This window comes from Magallana gigas, chromosome 4 (genome assembly GCF_963853765.1).
Source record: "Magallana gigas chromosome 4, xbMagGiga1.1, whole genome shotgun sequence".
NCBI lineage: Eukaryota > Metazoa > Mollusca > Bivalvia > Ostreida > Ostreidae > Magallana > Magallana gigas.
In genome coordinates, this window is record NC_088856.1 from 6,053,427 (window position 1) to 6,077,866 (window position 24,440).

Here is a 24,440-nt window from a genome sequence, read left to right on the forward strand (position 1 = left end):
TCAGATGCTGGAGGAGGTTAAGGTTGTTGGACCAGGTTAAAGTTTTTGTTGCAGGTGCCCTTTGATAGCAATATCTAAGTTACTGCAGGTCCGTACTTCACCAAACTTGCATGGATGGTGTGTCCTATGATACTGATGCACCAGGCAGGCTTGGGTGCTGAATCTGAGCTATAGGTTACAGATGCTGAAGGAGGTTAAGGTTTTTAGAGCTGGTTAAAGTTTTTGTTGCAGGTGCCCTCTGATGATTATATCTTAGTTACTACTTGTCCTAACTTCACCAGACTTCTATGGATGGTGCGTCTTATGATACTGATGCACCAGACAGGCTTGAATGCTGAATCTGAGCCATAGGTTTCGGATGCTGGAGGAGGTTAAGGTTTTAAGAGCTGGTTAAAGTTTTTGAAACAGGTGCCCTCTGATGATTATATCTTAGTTACTACTTGTCATAACTTCACCAGACTTCCATAGATTGTGCTTCTTATGATACTGATGCACCTGACAGGCTTGAATGCTGAATCTGAGCCATAGGTTTCAGATGCTGGATATGGTTAAGTTTTTTGGTCAGGTCACATGTTTAATAGATAATAGTACTATTTCAACCTTGCATAGTTGACTTAACTGTAATATGAATGAATCACAGAGGAAGCTTCAGATGCAGAGCTTGATCTCCATTATCAAGGATGCTAAAAAATATATCTTAGTTATTACAGGTCCTAACTTCACCAGACTTCTATGGATGATGTGTCTTATGATACAGATGCACCTGACAGGCATGGATGTTTAATTTGAGCCATAGGTTGCGGATGCTGGAGCAGGTTAAGTTTTAATTGCTAGTGCCCTCTGATGATGATATCTTAGTTATTACTGGTCTGAGTTTCACCAAACTTGCATGGAGATGCGTCTTATGTATACTGATGCACCTTACAGGCTTGAATGCTGAATCTTAGCCATAGGCTTCGGATGCTGGATGAGGTTTAGTTTTTTTGGAACAGGTCACATGTTTTATAGATGATAGCTTGCATAGTTGATTTAACTATATTATAAATGAAACGCAGAGGTTGCTTCAGATGCAAAGCCTGATCTCCATTATCAAGGATGCTAAAGAAATCTCCTACCTCACTCAAACCTGCTTGATAGATAGATGTGTTTGTTGATAGATGATATAACATGATTCCTATGATATAGTATTGTATGGTATGAAACAATATTGTTTAATATGATACAATATAATATCATATGTAATATTATAAAAAGTTATATGATACGATATGATATTGTATCAATTTTTTTGATAATTTCTGTTATGATGTATCATGATATCATTATGTATAGTATTGTATATTATGATACAATATTGTATAATACTATATTGTATTATTAATTTATTATTTTATCACATGATAATATTACATAAGATATTGCAAAATATAATATTGTATCCTATGATACAATATTGTATATTCTGTAATATTGTATCATACGATATTGTATCATATGATATTAGTTTCTGTAATATAGAAATATATCACATGAAATTGTATAATATGATACTGTAATATTATATAATGTCGTATCATACGATATTGTATGATATGATATTGGTTTATAATATGATATATTATCACATCACATGAAATTGTATTGTATGATTTTGTAAAATATATTATTGTATCATATGATACAATATATATAATGTAATATTGTATTATATAATATTTTACTTTATCACATAATATTGTATCATTTGATAAGATACAATTATGTACATATCAAATTATATTGTATCATATGATATACAATATCATATTATGTATCAAAAATGATACAGTATCATACAATATCATACTATATTATACAATATAATATCATATGTTTCAATATTATGATGTATTATGTTATATGATATTGTAATATAATACTATATTGTTTTATATATTATGATATTGTATTAAGTGATCAAATACAATAACGTATAACACAATACAATGTCATATCATACGTTACAATATCACATCTCATCATTGTTTATTATGACATTTTATTGTATTATATGATATATGTTGTAAATATGATAGGATGCAATATTTCATTTTATATTATTGTATTGATTAACATATGAACATATGACTATCATACAGTTTTTTAACGGATGATATACAATATTGTGTCAAAACAGAAACCATGAATATCCAAGATCATAAAGTATGATTTTCATTTAAAATGATAAAGGTGGTCTCATGAAGGTGAAGTCTCATAAGGGTGATGTCTCGTCTCGGTGAGCTTTGTAATCTGTGATTACCTATGTTTGTATTAAAATATTATGATGGAGTGACATTTGTTAATGTTTTGGTTATTTCTTGACAACAGCATCAGGGTCCGGGAGACTTTGACATCGGGGAGTACTCGCACCGAGAGGTGGACAGGTTTGGAGTACTGGTGGACTTATGGAACAATCTGACCTGTTTCATGGAGTGCAAGAGAGAGGTAGGACTTGGGTGCTGTGTATCACTATGGACATAGTCGTACTATATTGATTTAAAATGAAGATGCATTCAAAATATTAACATGCATATGTGGATTGCTATTGATATGATTTAGAATTGAATGAAATTTTATCAAATATTTCTTAAATTCTCCATTCTTGAATATCCTGAACTTTAAGAAAATAGTTTCAAATTCTGTAGCTAATTATATATATAAAGCTGTCTTTTGATCCTTTCTTCATATATTCATGGTCCTGATTTTTTTATCATTTCAGCTTCTTGACTGTTACTTCGAAGCCTATCAACACATCTTTGACCGGGACGAGAAGCGCGCCATGGCACAGGTCATGACGAACCTGATGAACAAGCGGCCTCGTTTTGACTTTGACGCAGACTATTTCATCAAGACAATCCGTGCTGAGTGTGTCATCCTCAGGCACATGACCACACTCATCAAAAACATCATGGACAAACAGGTACCCCTGTCAGAGTGTGGCATTAGATACTGAATAAATTTATATCTTTGTTAAATGACTTCATACATTCTAACAAACTGATGAGATAATTTGCATTGAATAATAATATTCTTATATATAATGGAAACTGATGTACATCAAATGATAGCCAACCAGGACCTCAATTTTATCACAAAAAGTTATGTTGCATTTGAAAATTTCAGTTACAAGGGTATGCAAAGACTTTTCCTTATGCTGTGTATGTATAGTTGAATCACAGACCTGGGGTGTTGGAATACTTTAAAGAGACAGACTTATGATTTCAGATTGAGGAGCAGAGAGAATACCTTCAGAAGGTGTGCAGGGAGGGGGAGGAGTTTGGTCTGCCCCTGGGAGTGGTTCCTAAACAGCCCATCTCTGTCAATCTCAGCAGGTAAAAATAGCCACCTTAACAAAATTCCTGAAAAATCGCAACTGATTCCTTCGTTTGTTGAAATTAGTGACCTTACACAAATTAAATTTTATTTGAATTTAGATTTGTTTACCAGTATTATTTGAATTGAATTGAATCTGAAAATTGGATTTTTTTGAAGGCCTGCATTGAGGAACATCTACATGTTGGAGTTCCATCCTTCTCTGTCCATTGCCAGCAGAGTCCCTGAAGCACTCAAGTATGCCCTACAGGTGAGAGTACAGTATGGGGATAATAGAGAAGTCTCTACAATTAAATAGTGATAGAGAAATCTCTACTATCCATTAGTTTATGAGTGTTTTGTGTTCATCAGTGGTTGGTCTCCCAACCAGCCCTAGTCTGTGTACAAGCAGAGTTATGATTGAATTATTAAGATAATTAAAAAGTTTATTATTAATTGGTGATAGAGAAATCTCCAATATTGATTAGTGATTGTATTGCATTTTGGGGAGTTGGTCCATGCTTATCAATCTAAGTGATGATGATGACGATGACGATGATGATGAAATCTCTAATATTGATTACTGACTGTATTTGTGTTAATTAGGAGTTGATCCATGCCCATCAGCCCCAGTCGGTGTACAGCACAGTGATGATAGAGAAGCGACTGATGGCGGTGGCGTGTAAGGAGTGGGACACCTCAGATAAACTGGACTCCAACTTCAACCAGCAGGCCCAAAAAGATGTGAGTACTAACTCAGAGATGTGAGTACTTACTGAGAGATGTGAGTACTTACTCGGTTGCTTGATGAGGACGTAGATTCATTCAATATGTCATCTTTTGTCATTGTGAGGTGTTTAAGAGGGCTGAATGTTTGTGGCCATTTTTAGACTATATTAGTCTCCTTCAGACTAAGAGTTCTGTATACATCTGTAGGTAACCATTCAAATTTGGATTCTATCTATGATGATCAACAGAGCAACAAAACCCACGAAAATTGGTATTTAACCAATATTGACGAAACCACAGCATAAAATTTGTCTGATGCATATTGTAGCTGTTTTAATTACTTTATTTATCTAATTTGTCTGATGTGTATTGTAGTTGTTTGCTGAGGTGTACGTTGAGGACCCGATCTTTATGTGTATGATGGCCCGAACGATGGTGGACAAGAAGGAGGAGGAGGGAACCAGGAAAAACACCAGGGACAGACAACTCAGCATGATGGGGGCCGTCAACAGGCTACTGGAGGTTAGTGCCCATGGTTTCATATCCATTCTTTTACAATAGCAGAAGCATATGATTTATTTGCTTGTATTTTTCTTTGTGTGTTCATAAGCTAACTTAATGAATTTCCTTGAAAAAAGATACAGCGTGTGTAGCGGTTATATTTTGTCAATTTTTTTCTTTTGAGATTTATGATAAGCAAATATGTTCAAATCAGTTTTCTCTATGTGATTCAGCAATGCAGTGTAAAAAATTCAACATTCAATTTCAGACCCTGACTTGTAGACACAGGTTGTTGGATGCTGCCTTGGAAACTGGCATTCTGGCAGGGGTAAGTTTTACAGACCAAAAAGTTATGTATTTTTATAGCTCCAAAAGAAAATTAATGTGATATTTTATTAGCCGTGCTCTGCTGAAAGCAGAGTCCTGGCTGTAGGCAGGCAAATTGCCAATGTTACTATAAATAGCACAACTTCAAAAGTAAACAAAAAACCAAACAGCGTCAAGGTAAAAGCTTCCGCTATACCAAATAGTTACACAAAGAGCCAAGTTTTGCCAAAAGTGTTGGCATTTTGTTTCTTTTTTTTAATTTTGAGAGAATTGTCTATCTTTTTTAGTTTTCTTATTAATAACGTGTTTTATAAACAAGACTATGCATTTTGGACATATACAATGCGCATGAATTTCCATGAACTACTTTGCTGCGCGTAGGAGAAATTGGGATTGAATATATAACGCTTGTTGCAAAATTCAAGGCAGCAACTGCCTTGAACATATTTTTGTTAATAGCCGCTTACAAAATTTGGTCGCTATCTGACGCTTTGCCGATATCAAAAGCATGAGAGAGAGAGAGAGAGAGAGAGAGAGAGAGAGAGAGAGAGAGAGAGAGAGAGAGAGAGAGAGAGAGAGAGGGAGAGAGAGAGAGATTTAGTCTTTACTACAAAGTATGCATAAAAACACACCAAAAGAGCCCGGCTTTCAGTACTTCAGTACTTTTATTGTCAATCAAACCCATAATCATCATTTTTATATTGTAAATTTAGGTGTACAAGAAGCAGGCCGTTGAGATGGGTTTCAGTGACTACCACATGTACATCAGGGCTATACAGTTTGAGTCGGCCTCTATGAAGGATGACGCAGGGAAAGCCCCGCCCATCAGCATGACTGACGTACAGGAGGACGACTCAGCCGTCTATAAGTAGGTCCTTCAATACACAATATTTTTTATAATACATGTATAAGTTATTTTTTTTTTTAAATTTCCCATACATATGACTTTTTTTCTCAAATATTCTCAAAGATCACCATGCATTTTCATGTTGAGCTAATATTTAGGAGAATGGGTTATGTTAATACATGTATATGACAGAAGTTCCTACAAAAATAAATCTTTAAACTATAACCCTTTGTTGAAAATTTTGATATTACATATGTGTAAAATTATATATCAGCATATTACACATGTGTATGATTATATATCGGCATAATTCCTGTATTCATTTTAATGACACTTCTATTATACAAAGGTTTAGGTCAAATATTTTTCAATAATTGTCCTATTTTTATACCCCTCCCTCAGGATATGTATGCCCCTCTAATTGTTTCTATTTTTACCCTTCCCCAGGATGAGTGTGCCCCTCCAGCAGTCCCTGGCCATCAATGAACTGGACGAGGCACAGATCGGGCGGTTCAGCTTCAGGACACGGGAGTCCATGGAGGACGTAAGATTGTGTTTTTTCCATCTATAAACTCTCTATGCATGACTAAAAAGGGCACCCATATAATAAAGACTTTGTCATGCATGGACACAGCTTCTAGCTCAATACACTTCTTTATAAATTAATACATGTATATCTTGCTCATTTCCTATAGTTTAATTAAAGACAAGTATTTTATACTTTCTTGACAAATGTCTTATGTGATCATATTTGGACAATGATCAGTTTAAGATTATTTTAAGTCAGAGTAGAGATAAATTTATTGATTTTTTTTTTTTTTGGTAACTCTTAATTTTTTTTGTTTACAGATGTTACAAGGCAGTGGGCTTGAGAATCTGAAGACAATCCTCCAAGTGCAGATAGTTCAGAAGAATGCCATAACTAGTGCAGTGTTACAGGCCAATTCCTGTGTACCTATAGAGGAACCTGACATACACAAAGGGTAGGTAATCTAACAATTCCTGTGTACCTATAGAGGAACCTGACATACACAAAGGGTTGGAAATCTCGACTACTGAAACAGACATACATCATATATCTACTGTATTACACAAGGGGAGTGCATCACATGTATATGTGGCCCTCAACCAAGTTAACCCCACAGCCCTCCTGAGAAAGGATGAGAAAAAAATCTAGACAAATTAAAATCAGAAAAATTATTTTAGATGGGTTAAAAAAGAATGATTATATCAAAAAAGGAAGAAATTAATTGAAGTCAGCTTTCTCAAAATATTTGACTATACTATAGCATTAAATCATGATTTTTTGAAAGATACAGTCTCATAACTGCAGTGACGTGTACATACAAATTGAGTAACGTGCATAAGTGCGTTATGAAAATTTGTATGCACACATCACTGCAGTTATGAGACTTTATCTTTCAAAAAATCATGATTTAATGCTTATATTTACATTTTTTTAACTTCTTGCCTTGTCTGCAAATGTGATTTATACTTTAAAATTCATATCTTATAATTCTTATCCTAAGGGTAAGTTCATATTCGTGGAAGAGCCACCTTAACCCACAAGCATGAACTTTGATTTTCGCTTGTGACGTTGCATTTTACAGCGTTCAACATTTGTGACGTCATAATAAAACTAGTCATTTTAACCTTTGAGTACCCTATGTGCATTACAGTGTTATAACTGCCATAGCTTTCAACGCACTTTACAAGCCAAAAATACCCGGTATGTGGAATGTGATGTAATGTATTTAACAGCTGCCCTCTGTTTCTTTTCTACAGCAGTGGGAGGGCCAGTCCATCAGAGACCAAGTCCGAGAAGAGCTCAGTCACTCAAATGACCAGTTTCTCTGGGGGTACAGGTGGCTCCACCCTGGGGGCCAAGCTGTCACATGACCAGAGCCTCAGATATGTCCGATCCCCTGATGCATTTGTGTCCATACAGCTAGAAAAAGTGAGTGCTAAAGGGTGCCATAAGCACAATAAATCAGAAGAAATCAATATCTAAACTTTAGTTTGAGCTGAAATATACATGCAATAATTAAATCACAATCTTTGGAAAGAGATGATGAAAAGTTGATAAATTATAGTTTACAAAACTGGTGATAAAATATTGTAATCAACTTTTTTTGAAGAGGACATGTTTATTTTATACAGGCAATATTGAAATTTGAAATCTGGTTGCGATTTAAACATTATCGTGTAATTGGATCAGTCATTCTGATGTCATACTTTGTAGACCCCTAGCAGAGACCTGATGCTGAATGATTTTGTGAAGAAGAGGAATGAAATGAGACATGTTTTGATGAATCCAGAGGAATCCAAGAAAGCAAAGAGGTGAAACAAAATGCCTGATATTTGTATTAGTCCTAGTAGCAAATTCACTCCAAAGCATATCTTCTGTATTTGTACTATGTATTTGTTTGTTAAATCAAGTTTTAGTTCATTCTGTTTACTCATTGGGAATAATATTAAAGCTTTTATCAAAATCTCAAAAGTGTTCAATACATTTGCTGCAGTGCCATGGAAATTCTTTGTTAGGAATGTTAGTGATGAAAATCACTTGTTTATTATATCATTAATTTTTGTATCTTTCAGACACTTGATCCAAGAGTTTTGTTACCGCTTTAACCAGAGGATGACTCAGTACAGTCTGAGGGGACAGCTGATCGCTTACTACAACAGCATACTGAGGTTGCTCAAGGATTTCCCCAACATCAGGTCAGTATACAGAAAGTTATTTAGGGAGGGCCCCTTTCTCCAGGTTCCTTTTATTTTAATTTGGAACTGTTTTAACTGATGTTGTTTTTGAAATTTGACAGGAAAACCTATTTCATGATTGGAGATCCTCATGAGAAGAAGCAGGGAACAGACAATTTAGAGGGGCTTACTCCAGACCCAAAGTGAGACCAAATATCATATTACATATATTAATATATCTCAATTGAAATAAACTGTTGTGCAAGTTACTATGCGGATAAACCCACCTAAACTTTGTCTGAAATCCAACTGAGATTTGTTTCTCCGTCTTATCAAACTGCATTTTGATTTCCCAAAAAAATTTTTATTTCATCAATATCAATTTTCACAGTCTAATCTAGATATTGTTTAGTGCAACACAAACTTTCATTTTATGTTTGTGTCAGGATAGATAGATCTCACTGTATTTTAACCTGTGAAACATGTTTACCAGACAGGACAAGAAGCGACCAAGACAGCTCCTCACCAACAATGGCCAGCACGTTCTTAACCTCTGGTTCATCCCCCACCACACCGAGGCTCTGGTCATGTACAAGAACCTAGCAGATGATAAGATTGTACGCGCTCTGTCCTTCTCTCTCTCCATCGTTTCATCCATTCACGACATGCTGCAGTACTTGTGTGCTCACTCTCGACTCGGTAGCTCGCACGCTCGACTCGGATCTCAGAGAATGGAGTTTGTCTCGGCTGACTGGGGAGGCACTGAGGGAATAGGTAGGTAGTGAGATGTATACAAGGGAAATGTTTATGATAAGCCTCTTGTCAAGGTACTAGCTTAGTTAAAAAAATTATGTATTAAATGCAAGTAGCACATTCAGGCAATTTAATTTACTCTTTGTGAAAGTGTAGGTAATGTTTAACAATTAATATTTGAAAGAAAAAGGGAAACAAATATGTATATAATGAATTAGTTGTACGTCATTAGTGTGAACTATTTAGAGTTTTGTAGAGTAAAAAATCTGAAATACCTTTCAGGTGCTGAGTTGCGTGAGATACAGAAGCAGATTGAGAACCTTCCCCACCCCACAGACCCCCGCACCATCGCTGACTTCCTGGCCATGCGGCGAGACGTCATGTTTCTGGAGTTTGACACTGCTGTCCGACATTGCATGATGGACACATTCCTCTCCACTGGAAACGCCCAGTCATTCCATGTAAGTGTACCTCATATCCAAAGGTTTTGATGCTGAATTGTTTTGAACAGAATTATTTATAATAAAGCAATTCAAAAAATACAATAACTGTACCATTGTCGGAGGTTTTAAAAGCTTGTTCATGCAGTAGACTGTAGTTGTATCTTTTTACAGAAGTTTGGAAAATTGTAATTACACATACATTTTCAGTCTTAAACTTCTGAAAATACAAAACATGTACTTGTTTTGGAGGTTAACATCTTTAAAAGCCAGCAGTATATAGGCTGTGTCTGTATCTTTGTACAGAATTGTTAAAGAAAATGTAACAAACCAAAATTATAATACCTGTACCAATGAGGGAGGTCAAAGCTTTAAATGGTGGTTGTTGACTATATCTATATGTTTGTAGTCTTTGAAGAACAACATATACCATGCCCTGCCTAACCTGAGCAATGTCCAGAGGCCCACCCTACAGGCTGTGTGTCTCAGTGTCCCTGAGCCCCTGGAGCCGCGCGACTTCCAGGCCCGCGAACTGTTCCCATGGAGATCATTTCTTGGAAGGTGAGGATATACTTGTTCTTTGTTTATACATGTACAGTCAAACCTCACTATCTCGAACTAGATGGGACGGGTTAAAAACTTTTAGATACTTATAGATTTAAGTATTGGAGATATCAAGAGTAAAATACTTAAATTTTAAGTGTTGGGGACTTATAATCACTTCGACATATCCATGGTATTTGAGATATCGAAGTTCAACTGTATATGTCGTAGTGTTTTTGTTTTGCTTAATAAGACACATAATTCAATTCTAAATGCAAGATTTTTTCAAAATGAGATTTGTAGAAGATTCATCGATACTAACACAAGATTTACAAACCACAATCAATCAAAACATAGTTATGAAATACTTCTTGTCAATGCAGCATAATATATTGTGTGTGAAGTGAAAGCAAGTAAGATTTCATCAATGTAAAGAATTGTAAGATGGTTGTTGTTTTGAAAAGAGATGTACGACGTGTTTGTGTGTTTGTTTTGTAGGAACGGTCCGTTCCCCTTGATGTACTACCAGTGGCACATGACGGAGTACTATATACAGCTGTGTCTGGCAGGACTCAAGGACGTCGACAGGTCAGAACAAAGATCTCAATTATCTAACAAAGATTGCAAATTAATTAATTATAGGCTTATTTACAGTTACCATGTACAATATTTGGCAGAAATCTAGCGTGGATTTGAGTTCGTGTATTTTTTATTGTTCCTGAATGTGTAATATACATTTATGCACGGCATTACGTGATGTACCCGGTACTTGATTAAGTAGAAACCACTTTTTCCCTAAATAACTAAATTATAGAATACACAAGCTGAATGTAATTACAGTATTAAATGTACATGTAGTTTGTATTTGATGAACATTATGTAAGCAATTACAAATGTCACAAAGTAAATCTTGTACAATGTTGCATGTTCAGGATTTTTTCATGTACAGTGGTACTTTATATTTATATGCACTTGGTTCAGTTTCTGTATAGCATTCTTTTTCTTTGACAGACATGTTGCCAATGGTGAGATACTGGGAGTCAGTCTATTAATGGAAGATGTCCTCCAAACAGGCTATCAGGACATCTCGCATCTCAGTGATGCTGATGATCTCGAGACGGCCAGGTCTGAGAAGAAAGAGGGGTCAGTGGCGCCCTCTAGAGGGCCAAGTCGGCTGGACATACAGACGCCGACGGGGAGTATCTCGTCTAAAGCAGGTATAAACCAATGGAGGTTCCACGATATCATGTTGTGTGAAGGAATTTTGTTTGTGTCATTTAAGATTATAAAAAAAAAATTATTCTGCACAATAAATGTATACACTACATGTTGCTTACTTACTAACAAAATAGCATGAACAGTATTGCATGTGAACATAAACGGCCCAATAGTTTTATTGCATAGATTTATCATACTCACTTTTTGTTCAAAGATGGCACTTTCACATCATACCCCCCCCCCCCCCCCCCCATATTTACTCTATTTTTTCAATTTGTTATTTTTCAATTTGCCTCCTCTTTAAATCCTTGTTTAGAACATTTTTTTTCTATATGCTTGTTGTTGCATGTCTTAGCCTTATCACATTACTCTAGTTATTGTATATAGTAAGCATGTATTTATGACTTGCATGTAACCACTTAATAACTTTATGAACCCCCTAGGTTGGACAGCGTTAACTGCTGTGATTGAGTTTAGAAAGCATGCCCGTAAGAGAGGTATAACTAATTCATCTTGTGGTCAAACAAAGCAGATCTTAGAGATTCTCAAGGCAGATAACTCTGGCTGGTGAAAACTTTCAGGACAGATAACTCTAGCTGGGTTGAGGATTTCTATTGACATTATGTATCAACTCCTTGAAAATTTTATTAAATTTTTCTTTCTTAATCTGTCTGTTTTTACAGGTTTCATGCCTCATTTGGTTATTATTCATTTGGAGAAATATTTTGAAGTTCAGATTTTACTCATCAAAATGTTTATGTTTCTAACATTTCTACCTATACCCTATAGTCATTTAGTAAAACCATTTGTACTCATTTCCTGTTTCTTGAAAATTTCATACTCAATTAAGTTCACAGTTTCTTTATTTCTGAAGGAAACCTTAAATTAATGCATGTTAACTTTCTTTGCTTGACAGAAATAATTGTCACTAAGTTTACATAATTTTATATATAATATATATATTCCTTTTGATTTAGTGGTAGATTTAGAGTACTGATCAAAATTGGATTTAATACCTTGTACATGTATTATAAATAAAACATGTACATGTAGTTTTAAAACATTGTCCCATTTTTTTTCATAAGAGAAAGCTTGATATGTTTCTTTTGCATTAAAAGAATTAATATTTGATCTCAGATGATAACTGAAAATTATAAAAAAAAAAAAAAAAAAAAAACTATTTTTTTATGCATATCATAGAGGAAAGAAAATTGTGAATTAAATTATAAATTGTCATCATTTTTAGAAGTGGCCGTCAAGAGTCTGTCCCGGACCAAAGAACCAGTGGAGTCCTACAAACTCCTCAAATTCTTCCTGATCCTGTGGAAGTGTCTTGAGCATGCCAAGTATGACTGGGGCAAGAGAAAGCTGTTTGTGGAAGACATTGATAGGCCATCACTCTTCAAGGAGTACTGGTACTGTAAATTCCTTACATTATGCGAGTTCTTAATTCCGCGATCCTGCTGTTTTGTATCAAATCACTAGAACATTAAATCGCAAACGCGGAACATTTATCTATATTTCTTATTATAGTTCCCAACTTTCAGAAAATCTGTGAGGCGTGCTTCTCGTGATTTTACACAGATATAAATTCCTCGCGTTTAACTAGGAATTCTCAGCAGTTATGAACAATTTGAAAAACGATTGATTATTTACATTGTACAAATATTGTGTCAAAATTGATTGAAATTCTGTATGAGATATTGTTTTTTGCAGCAAAGTGTATAAAACTGAGGTGCTATTGCCAGTGTTACAAAGTGTTGCTAGGAGACTGGGTCAGGGTGAACTTTATGAGGGCATTGCCATGGAAACTGACCCACTTGTTATGCCTAAAGGTGCTTCAGAGATTGAAATAAAGTCAAAACAGGTCTGTTTTATCTCTCTGTTTTATGAAAAATTAATCAATATTTTAAATGTCAACACATACCCTGTAGTTAATGAGCCTGAATGATGAGAGTAAAACATGTGCTCCATCCTTCTATCTCATATACATTGTTGTGTTAAGTTCTATCGTATCATGCTTTGTAGATACCATTTATTGTTATGATAATATTTTTGGGGAAGAAAAACTTAGGTAATAGATGATGCAACTCTTATAATTATTCAAAGTAAATTATACAGATTGGTATTGCTTGTCCATTGTAGCTTGTAAAATTACTGGAGACGTTTGAATGTCACATGATCTCAGAGATCCGTAAAAAGATTGATAAAGAGGCGACACTAGCGACGGCAGAAAGGGTGCGAGTGGAGAGTAACCTGGCCACAGATCTGTGGAAAAGACCGGTTAGTGATAAACGGAGATTTATATCTAATGAGATTTCATCAATTTGTCTTTACTGTGACTGTTGCAGTCATAATGTTGTAAGGTTATTACACACTTTTATTTCATTGTCTTATGAATATCTTATATCATACACTTTTTGCAATTATTGTATGTTAAGAGCCATTATTTAGTAGAAAAATTTCATCCACTTACAAATTAAAAAAAAAACCTTCCGTCTGCGGTTGTGTTAAAGTGACCAATAGGCAACAATATCTCCATTTTCAATTGGCCAATGAAATGTCCAATGGTATATGAAGTTTAGACATCATCATATCACATGTGAAAATTATTACTAAATACCCTATATTCCTGCTTCTCTGAGCAGGTCATGAAGGAGAGCTTCACCATTGTAAAGCCTCAGATTGCGGAGGACTTTGTCACAAAACTGAAAAAGAAGATGAATGAGACGGAGAACGGAGACTTCCTAATCGGACATGACGACCTGAATGAGTGTGTGGGGGAGCTGGCCAGGAACATCATGACCAGAGAGAGGCATAACTTTGATAGGTAAGGGGTTGACCAGAGAGAGGCATAACTTTAATAGGTAAGGAATTAACCTGAGAGAGGCATAACTTTGATTGGTAAGGAGTTTTTTTTACATGATTTAGTAAAAATTAAAATTTAAGAAATACAGTTGAACTTGGATATCTTGGACATCAAGAAACGTGACCTTGTAAACTTAAATTCCAAACCACTGTTAAGCAGTATTCAACCTCTCTATGCCCATTCATAAAAAAAAATTCTTTTTTAGCTCACCGAGCTGAAAGCTCAAGTGAGCTATTCTGATCACATTTTGTCTGTCGTCCGTCTGTCTGTCTGTCTGTCTGTCTGTCTGTCCGTCCGTCCGTCTGTCCGTCTGTCTGTAAACTTTTCACATTTTCAACATCTTCTCAAGAACCACTGGGCCAATTTCAACCAAACTTGGCACAAAGCATCCTTAGCCTAAGGGGATTTAAATTTGTGAAAATTAAGGATCACGCCCTTTTGCAAAGGGAGATAATTAGGAATTTATGAAAATTTTCGAGAAATTTTCAAAAATCTTCTTCTCATGAAGTTTTACATAGGAATATACAGAGTAAATCTTTGAAAATCTTCTTCTCATGAACCATAAGACCAGGAAAGCTGAAACTTGTGTGGAAGCATCCTCAGGTAGTGTAACTTCTAATTTGTGAAAATCATGACCCCCGAGGGTAGGGTGGGGCCACAATGGGGAGTCGAAATTTAACATAGGAATATATAGGGTAAATCTTTAAAAATCTTCTTCTCATGAACCATAAGACCAGGAAAGCTGAAACTTGTGTGGAAGCATCCTCAGGTAGTGTAAATTCTAATTTGTGAAAATCATGACCCCCGAGGGTAGGGTGGGGCCACAATGGGGGGTCAAAGTTTTACATAGGAATATATAGAGTAAATCTTTAAAAATCTTCTTCTCATGAACCATAAGACCAGGAAAGCTGAAACTTGTGTGGAAGCATCCTCAGGTAGTGTAAATTTTAATTTGTGAAAATCATGACCCCCGGGGGTAGGGTGGGGCCACAATTGGGGGTCGAAATTTAACATAGGAATATATAGAGTAAATCTTTAAAAATCTTCTCATGAACCATAAGACCAGGAAAGCTGAAACTTGTGTGGAAGCATCCTCAGGTAGTGTAAATTCACAGTTGTGAAAATCATGACCCCCGGGGGTAGGGTTGGGCCACAATGGGGTGTCGAAGTTTAACATAGGAATATATAAAGTAAATCTTTAAAAATCTTCCTTTCAGAAACTAATCAGCCAGGAAAGCTGAAACTTGTGTGGAAGCATCCTCAGGTAGTGTAAATTCATAGTTGTGAAATTCATGATCCCCAGGGGTAGGGTGGGGCCACAATGAGGTGTCGAAGTTTTATTACATAGGAATATATAGAGTAAATCTTTAAAAATCTTCTTCTCAGAAACTAATCAGCCAGGAAAGCTGACACTTGTGTGGAAGCATCCTCAGGTAGTGTAGATTCAAAGTTGTGAAAATCATGACCCCCGGGGGTAGGGTGGGGCCACAATGGGGGATCGAAGTTTTACATAGGAATATATAGAGTAAATCTTTAAAAATCTTCTTCTCAGAAACTAATCAGCCAGATGATTCTTTATAATTGTTAAGACTTTGGCCCCAGGACAATTCTTTGGCCTCACAAGAAGGTTCAGAGTTTATGTACGTTTATATCCCATATATAAACAATTGTTAAGGATCTTTTTGAGAACTGCAATACTCAACATATGATATGACTATAAAATCGTCCTGTTAGAAAAGGGACTAATGATTATAAACATAAGAATATCCAGGGGAAAATGGATTTTATTTATACAGGATCAACATGTATTATTGTACATTGTCCAGATAGTTTGTATTATGACTCCATTAAGCTGATTTTATCATACCTATTGTTCCTCAGGTGAGCGATGTGGCCCATGGGCCTCTTGTTAGAATTATTTTTACATGCTTTTAAACAAGTTTGAAATAACACCATTTGACTGTAGTTGTGTTATGTTCATTATCTATGTTGGAATGCATGCAAACTCAGTGATTAATTTCATTTTTTAACAGTTACACAATGTACTATGAAAATCTACTGAGAGTCCATCACACCTTACTCTACACTAAAGAACAGGTAGTTTATGCTTGATATATTAATACTCCATTATATTAGAAAAATTTGATGTTCTATAATGCTAGCTGAAAAGGAAATTAATCATGATAAATACATGTACTTTGAATTACCTGGGTATCTTTTAACTATAATTCCATTGTAGTCTATTGTATGTACACTAAGTTTTGATTTGAATGATTTGACACTTTTCTTTAGGAGGTGAAACATTTACAAGATGCCCTGAAGGCGGTACAACACGACACAATGGTGGACGTGCAGTGCCTGCTGGGAACTCATGTCCACGACCTCTTACAAGGTCAGACTCAGAATCAAGCTTTTTCTATTTAAACAAATTGAAACTATTTGTGAGGCATGTTTAAGATATACTGATAAATTGTATGATGGCTCTAGCAAAGTAGGTTTTTATTGTTAGGACAATATATGCTTAAACACAACCAAATTCTCACTTTGTACTAAGCTTTTGAACTTGTACTTCCAAACTTATTTAGCTTTAAATCATCATGTGTTGATAATTTCCTTCTCTGATGCAGAGGTGACAGCGCTGCGAGCCAAGATCCACGAGATGCGAGAAAGCTCGATGAGCATGGAACAGGACTGTCGGGAGCGAGTGAAGGAGGAATACCGAGATCTCATCAAGAACCTGCTGGAGGCCTCAGGGGTGGTCAAAAATAAACTGGATGAATTCAGGTAACGCCCATTATATATGTTGTCCTGAGCAGGAATTGATATGTTGGTCAGATAAAGTCTGAAATATTTCTTGAAAATTGATTTGTGCTTGGAGATATGTATTTTCAACAAATGTACTCTTTCTCTGAGTCAAAAAGATTGAAAAAAAAATTATATGCAAAGTATAGTCCTTTAATTGAATCAGATGTATGTTTTATTTAAAATGAAAGATATTTAATAGAAAGCACACATTTACTGTACAAATACAATAATGTGTGATAGTTTTGCCCTTTATATTAAATTTAAAGTAAAATTTGTTTTATTTTTTTTTAAGAAATGAACTGTTTGATGATGTTTGTGAAAAAATGGAGGAGACAAGGAGAGAGGCTCTGAGAGAAATGGATGAAGCCAAGGAGAAGGAGAAGAAAGGGGGTAAGGTCACTGCATGAAATGATAAAGAAAGAATTAAATCTTGAGATTAACCATTAAGTGTAGAAAAAGTTAAGGCCTCACTGAAACAAAATGTTTAGAAATCAAATGATTTAGGAGGAGTAAAACAAAAAATATCAATAAGGGGTAGAGATTTTTATTGCTTCAGTCTATAGCTTTATAGGGACAGAATATGAAATCAAATAATTAAGCAAGAATGGAATAACAAGTTTAATGCCTGGACATTTTTTTGTTGACAGATGACGACCTGCTGCAGAGATACCTGGCTAAGTCGGAGAAGCTTCGGGAGCACGAGAACACCAACTACAACCTGAGTCTGCTGGTCAACAAGATGAAGATCGTCCAGAAATGGCGGCAGCAGAGCCTGATGACCAGGGTCCAGCACTCGGTAAGGAAATCATTGATGTCTCAAATCATAGAAATAGAATAGGAGGAAAAATGCAATAATTGGAATTAAAGTGTCACTGATAAAGACACTAAGCTTTTTTCTTATGTACGAAATTTTGCAAGGTTTGCCAGAGCTTCTTTGCAAATTATTTCTTGCTGCTAAACTTTCCTCAATTCTTATTTTTCAACACTATTTTCTTATCATAAAAAAAAAAAAAAAACCCGCTGTAAAACATTATATCCTTGGTAATATAGGATAGTAAAGTTGTTGCACATAAAAGTTTGGTTGACCAGTACAGTACCTGTATTATGTCTTGTAAATTAATCAAATGAAGGATGATAACACGTATTGTGATGCTTGTAGGTGGCCAGTCTGAAGAAGCAGGCAGAGTTCAGTCAAAAGGAGAAAATCCAGGCGGAGATGATCTACGAGCAGGAGAGGATCTCGCTCCACCAGCAACTTGAGCAGATCAAGGATGCACTAAAGGTTGCTGAGAAAGAGTGCCACGACATCCGCCAGAAACTCGAGAGAGAGGTCAGGCTTACCTATGTGTAAATTTTAGCTTCATTTGTTCATTCTGTTACTAATAAATAATAAGTGGATATTTGAAAAAATGTAAAAGTAGACAGGAATACTTTATTTCTCTGATTACAGAAGAATAGAAAAAAAGGTATCATTAGAGAAGAGCACATCTTTTGTTATAATTTATGAGTGTTTATGAAAGGTGACTTCTTTACGTCTGTTTTTTTGTTGATTAGCTGAAAGAAAAACAGGAGAAGACTCACGAGGCTCAGCAAAGAGCTCGCAGCCAGAAGCAGCTCGAAATGGCCAAACAGGCCAACATTGAGAAACTGGTGAGTCAAAGTAACTATTCATCAACTGCATTAAAGTAAAAAAAAACACTTCATTGATGCTTGCATTTTATATTTAAAATGTTTTAAACTTAACAATTTATGTAAATACAGGAGGTAGAGTTAAAGGACCGTGATACAAGGCTACGTATACTGTCGGATGAACAAGACAAAGTCATCCGTATGCAACAGATGCATCAAGAGAAGATCCGAAAGGACATCGACGGTGTCCGGAAACAACTCAACCATGAAAGATCTCTGAAACTGGACGCCTTTACAAGAGTGGATGATCTTCAGACTCAGGTAAGTTGAAAATAAGCCTTTTGATTTGAATTAAGTCATTTTAAAATGTGATTTGCAGGTAAACTTTTTTTGTGTGACATAAGTCATCCATGTATTTTAAGTTATGAGTGAGGTATACACGTAATTTGAATATATGCTACAATTTTGTAGGTGTATGATTTAGAGAGCTGTTATATCAGCAGGGCTCAGTCCTCTATGGCCATATCTCCAGCACCCTGTAAGTTGTTCCCTTTGGCTAATCCTTTCGATTGGTTATACCGTGTTGAATAATTTAAACACGATTTGCTCTGATATTTTCATAAACGTAAATTCATAAAGTGCATGTGCTACAAGAATCATATTTTCATTCACTTGCATGATGCAGGTATATCATTTTCATATATAATTTTGTTAATATATATAGTAATTGTTTTCATTTTGTAATTGAGGTATTGAATTTAAAATGTTCAGATATGATTAGAGTGAACAAACAGGCAAACTTACAATTGCCTTCAGAATCAAATGTCTATTGATTAGATTTATACGTAGGTACATGTATTTACTGATGTTTATACGTTCTAACAGCCAAGGCAAGATCAAGAATCCAGTCCGCCCAAAGAAGCCGGAGTCACAACACCCCCACAGCTAACTGGCCACCCCCAGTCATGTGGCCGGCCAATCGCAGTCTGACCCCTGGGGCACCAGGGGGACCGCCGGTCAGTGAGGAACTTAATAACCTGGATGAAAGGAAGATTCAGAGACCAAAAACTGTAAGCTTGAACTACAAGTCATGATGAATGCATGTTTGAATCGTAAAATTTTAGTTACCAAACATTTTAAAGAACAAAACAGATATCAAGAGAAAAATTCTATAAACATGCATTATGCTTTGTAAGATACCGTATATCACAAATATTTAGAGCTTGATCATGTCATTAAATGGAAACCCTAAAAATTTAAGTAAATACCTGTATGATAGCATACTAGCCCTATAAGATGTATGTGATTAGAATTTTTGTGTTTCACCATTTGTATAAAATAAGATGTTGAAATTGAACTCATGAGAAATGGCAATGAAAACTTAACGAGTTTCAGATAATATACCAAAGTAGACAAACATGTAAGGATATATAATAAAAAATCATTGGCACAATGTCTTTTGTGACAATGTCTTATGAATTGTCTCATGAAAGGGAAGTGAGGGCCTCAAGGTTGATGATTTAGGGCGTTATTTATAATATAGACTTTCAATTTTTGATATTGCTGTTTAAATGTTTTATGTGATGATGTCACTAGGTGGCTGGAAAACTGAGGCACTCCATCAGTGAGCAGGTATCAGTAGCTGCTGCATGCAGAGTTACATAATGCATGGTTTGTGTAGGTCCCCGGGGGTGTGTGATAGTAAACAACTACCTGTATTTACCTGGGTGTGAATATATAATTGTCTTATGATGCTATGATACCACTAACATCTCATCTGACAGCATGATGAGGCGGTCATATCATATCATAGTTCTGTTTATCTGCATAATCAATTAAATATCATATGAAGTGCATGGTTATAATATAACATATATCTTTTCATAAAATTTTAAGATTTGAGTGTGAATATGCAGTAACTGTTAGAAATATTGTGCTTTCTAACTATAAGATTTAGCTGTTACAGTAGTCATATCGATTAAATGACAGGCTGTGGTTTGAAATGTTCGCTTAGAATCTAATTGTTTGTTTGATATGAATAATATCCCGAAGAAGTACTTAACCATAAATAGACAACCAAAATATGAGGGAAATATTAAACAAATCGCATATTTTTACATATAGAAAAGAGGGGGAGGGGTTCAAGCCAATATTAGTTCATCAAAATGTTGTGCTAAATGGACAAATTTCTCTGAAAGTAACCCCAAATCTAAATTGGTATCAAAATGTTTAGATGATAAACATAACTACATTTCTAATGATAGATGCTGTGCAAAGCGCTCTGTGTCATTGCTATTATAATACATAGTGATGTCCCTTTATTTTTGACCTATTTGTAACAGACATACAAACCTTTTTATTGCATTAATAAAGCATTAGGTAATTGTGATACTGGGGCCCTATTCCCTTTATAAAAATATAAGTGGGGGGGGGGGGTAGTTTTCCTCTGCGCACCCCTTTTCTCTGTACACCTCTTCGTTACTAGACTAAGTATACATGCAAGGTGAACATTTTGTTTTAACCCAGTGACTCTGTAAGAGGCTGACAATATCCAGTATATTGTATGATTATTTATCTTGTTCCATAGGCTCATGTTATCAGGGCAAAATTGTACCGATGAGTGAGTATTGTCAACATTAACTGAAACTTAACATCCTGAAAAACGGATCAGAAAGGATATTTTTTTTTTTAATTAGATATTCATTACTCTGTTACTCTTCAGTTTGCTAGAATATCTAACATTGAATATTTTATTATTCTTGCATGACGAACTTTGTTATAAACAAATTTTATTTTTGTTTAGAAATTACAATATGATATTTCATTTTTCGTAATTTTCAATGGTTCTTTCAATACCATGTTTTCATGTTCTTGTATTTGATCTATAACATATGGCTGTGGGTTTTGTATTCTTGAAATTAATTGTTTACATGTTCATCTGTTCATCTAGAATTATTTCAAAATTTCAAAATATTTCAGAATTTAATACATGTTCCTCTGTTATTCCATTCTATCCATACTAAATTCAGGAGAAAAAAACTTTAACTTTTTAATAATTTTTTATAGGAAAGAATGACAATAATACTGCAGTAATCAAAGATTGAAATACACATGCCTACAACTAGATAAAATAAGCTTTACTAGGGAATGAAAGATAAAATACACGTGCAGTGTAGTACTATTGATGGCTAACATTTTACTCTACACGAATACATCATATTATCAGTAATATTGTAAATAATGTGTATGATTAGAGAGTACCGGTATCTATACTGGGTATTCTCTGCAACAGAATATATATAAAAAATTCCCCTTTTTCCGATATTTCTTAAACCACTGAATGTATTTATATCCCTGCAAACGAAATATTTAGTTTAGGGGGTTATATTGGTTTTACCCTGCCTGTCTGGCTGTCCTTCTGTCTGTAGACACAGTTATGCCCCCTTTTAAAATGTTTAACTACTGCATAGAATAGTCTGAAAATTTGTACATATTTACATCACCTGCAGTTTTTATTAAGAGCAGGCTAGATTTGATTAGTTTATGCAAGTTTTAAAATAGAATTTCAGGTATTGTTTGGCCAAAAAAAATTGTTTTGGGTTCTGAGGCAAAAAAGTTCAAAATATAATGAGACAGGCAGGTGATTTATTTTTAGATTTGCGAAGGGGAATAATTCAGTGTCATATTTTAACTTAAAATTGAGTTATTCCTCCTTTTTAAATAGCAAAAGAATCAGTGCAGTAGAAATTGGTCTTAGACGATACATAGTTTGGTCTTATTCAAACTCTATATCCACAAGTCATTTCAGACAAACATCATTTATAAGCTTAAACATGTTTATTTGTTTAAAAAAGTGGCCTAAGTATCCCATGACAATTTTACGCTACATTACAATAACCTCCATTCATCGGAGCGATACTCCTTAAAATTGAATGTATGCCCCGTGAATTCTTACAAGATTCCTAATTGACAGGTTGGGGGCCGACTCAGGAGCCGTATAGCCGAACAACTGCTAAACGAGCTTGAACTGGACGCCCATAGAACCGTGGTACAGCTAGAAGAACTACAGATAGAGAACAGACCGGGCTCTGGGCGCCGGGAGACTGCCTACTGATGATGTCACAATAGTTGCTGGATACGTTTTGATATTTGTAGAGCGAGTTGTAGCCGCCGACCTCTGAGGTCACGGCCACTGACTTCATTACTATCCTTGTAATGTGTACAAATTGTGAATGGTTTTAATTTGAGATTTTAGTTGGTTAATTATACGTGTATTCATACGCGTTCCTGGCTCGTAGGTCTACCAAAGTGCTTCACCTTCATTACTGATAAAATAGTTCTAATTTTTAAAATTATTTTTCTCCCACATTTACTCTTGTTGGTATACCTTTGCAGATGTAAGGGACAAATGACGATTCTCTATTTGAATTGTGAATAATGTGATATAATTTTATAGAAATCGTATTCAGGCATATACTTGTGCTGATTTCAACCAATAGACAATAATGTACTACATTTTATACAAATGTCTCGAGATATTTTGTTGTTGTTTTTCTATGTATGTACCCGATGTATTAGACTGTGATATGATTATGAATTTTAAGATTACTCTATATATGTTCGAGTAATTCAGTTGCCATTAGTCTTTGTATTTAAGTGACCATTTCATTTATACTTTATACATAAAAGTGATAAAAAGTTACAAGAACTTTAAAAATTAGATTATTTTACATGTGTGTTAGTGTTTGTTAATAGTGATGTTTAAGTTATCCGTCCACACATTGAACCAATAAATGTTACAATGAATAGTTGCACGCCTTGTGTCTCATTCCTCTGATCGTTAGAATCATCGTCTTGACCTAGGAGATACTTTGGCTTCATTACATTATCCATCTCGAAAATAAGCGCCTGACTGAGTCTAGTGGCTGCAATGTTAGAAAGACGTTCTAAATGACAATGTAATACACTGCATTATAATTATTCCAACTTGGTGGTCCTGGTTGTGTGTGGTAAAGTGGATTCATTAACAATGTCTTTTTTTAAAATAATTTTCAAATTTGGATATTTATTCGAACTTAAGACACAATGGGTTTAAATATTATAAAGAAGAGTTCCATGATTACTCTCATCAAAGCAATGGTACAATTTACATAGCCTACATTATAATAATAACATGCATCCACTGAAAGAGAAGTGCTTTTGATGGTTAATAGTACATTGTTTATATATCGTCCACATGAAAATCTCTTGCGGTCCTGCATGGAGCTTTCCCATTATTCAGTGGAGGAATTACAAGTTTCCATCGAGTCTCTTTTGTAGTTCTTTAACAAAGTCTGGGTTAGCTCCCCTAGCTGTTTGATGTCGTTAGGGATATCCTCGTCTTCTGCGGCTTTTTTTGGTACAATTTTTACCGCAAGATCTTTTATTTTCTAGAAATAAACATAAGCAAAATCTTACACAAAAGTAGAAGTGTTGGAAATTGATATTTGGGGACTTTTCGAATCTCTTTGAAGAAGTGCTATGCATATAAAAATTACTTCAAAAGTGTTCAAACTAGATTTGGATTTTAAAGGTAATGGTAGTGGATATTTTCATATAAAAAGTCTTTATTTTGATCTGATGGGAATTTATCGACCGATGAGATTTCATTATCTCGTAAAATATGTTTTAAGACTAATTATCTATAGCTAAAATAAATTCTTATCATATTTTCCCCCCAAAAAAG

At 35.0% G+C, this 24,440-nt stretch overlaps 2 protein-coding genes across 2 annotated transcripts in view; one reads left to right on the forward strand and one right to left on the reverse strand.

Annotated features, from left to right (window-relative positions):
- The window catches only part of LOC105327913 (uncharacterized), a 33,829-nt gene extending 10,306 nt beyond the window's left edge, over positions 1–23,523 (forward strand). Inside the window, exons 20-54 of the mRNA XM_066081048.1 lie at positions 2,368–2,484; positions 2,759–2,959; positions 3,265–3,371; positions 3,532–3,622; positions 3,958–4,095; positions 4,456–4,602; positions 4,850–4,909; positions 5,622–5,776; positions 6,203–6,299; positions 6,605–6,738; positions 7,541–7,712; positions 7,998–8,095; positions 8,357–8,479; positions 8,581–8,661; positions 8,952–9,232; positions 9,494–9,672; positions 10,061–10,212; positions 10,693–10,782; positions 11,206–11,411; positions 12,659–12,827; positions 13,129–13,279; positions 13,558–13,695; positions 14,061–14,242; positions 16,315–16,378; positions 16,574–16,673; positions 16,909–17,065; positions 17,379–17,476; positions 17,734–17,882; positions 18,246–18,416; positions 18,641–18,736; positions 18,848–19,036; positions 19,187–19,253; positions 19,601–19,785; positions 20,312–20,347; positions 22,689–23,523. Coding sequence (XP_065937120.1) covers positions 2,368–2,484; positions 2,759–2,959; positions 3,265–3,371; positions 3,532–3,622; positions 3,958–4,095; positions 4,456–4,602; positions 4,850–4,909; positions 5,622–5,776; positions 6,203–6,299; positions 6,605–6,738; positions 7,541–7,712; positions 7,998–8,095; positions 8,357–8,479; positions 8,581–8,661; positions 8,952–9,232; positions 9,494–9,672; positions 10,061–10,212; positions 10,693–10,782; positions 11,206–11,411; positions 12,659–12,827; positions 13,129–13,279; positions 13,558–13,695; positions 14,061–14,242; positions 16,315–16,378; positions 16,574–16,673; positions 16,909–17,065; positions 17,379–17,476; positions 17,734–17,882; positions 18,246–18,416; positions 18,641–18,736; positions 18,848–19,036; positions 19,187–19,253; positions 19,601–19,785; positions 20,312–20,347; positions 22,689–22,829 — 4,722 coding nt within the window. The 3' untranslated portion in view covers positions 22,830–23,523. The remainder of the gene's footprint in view (positions 1–2,367; positions 2,485–2,758; positions 2,960–3,264; positions 3,372–3,531; positions 3,623–3,957; positions 4,096–4,455; positions 4,603–4,849; positions 4,910–5,621; positions 5,777–6,202; positions 6,300–6,604; positions 6,739–7,540; positions 7,713–7,997; positions 8,096–8,356; positions 8,480–8,580; positions 8,662–8,951; positions 9,233–9,493; positions 9,673–10,060; positions 10,213–10,692; positions 10,783–11,205; positions 11,412–12,658; positions 12,828–13,128; positions 13,280–13,557; positions 13,696–14,060; positions 14,243–16,314; positions 16,379–16,573; positions 16,674–16,908; positions 17,066–17,378; positions 17,477–17,733; positions 17,883–18,245; positions 18,417–18,640; positions 18,737–18,847; positions 19,037–19,186; positions 19,254–19,600; positions 19,786–20,311; positions 20,348–22,688) is intronic.
- The window catches only part of LOC105319275 (uncharacterized), a 53,267-nt gene continuing 52,345 nt past the window's right edge, over positions 23,519–24,440 (reverse strand). Inside the window, exon 32 of the mRNA XM_034450086.2 lies at positions 23,519–24,144. Coding sequence (XP_034305977.2) covers positions 23,989–24,144 — 156 coding nt within the window. The 3' untranslated portion in view covers positions 23,519–23,988. The remainder of the gene's footprint in view (positions 24,145–24,440) is intronic.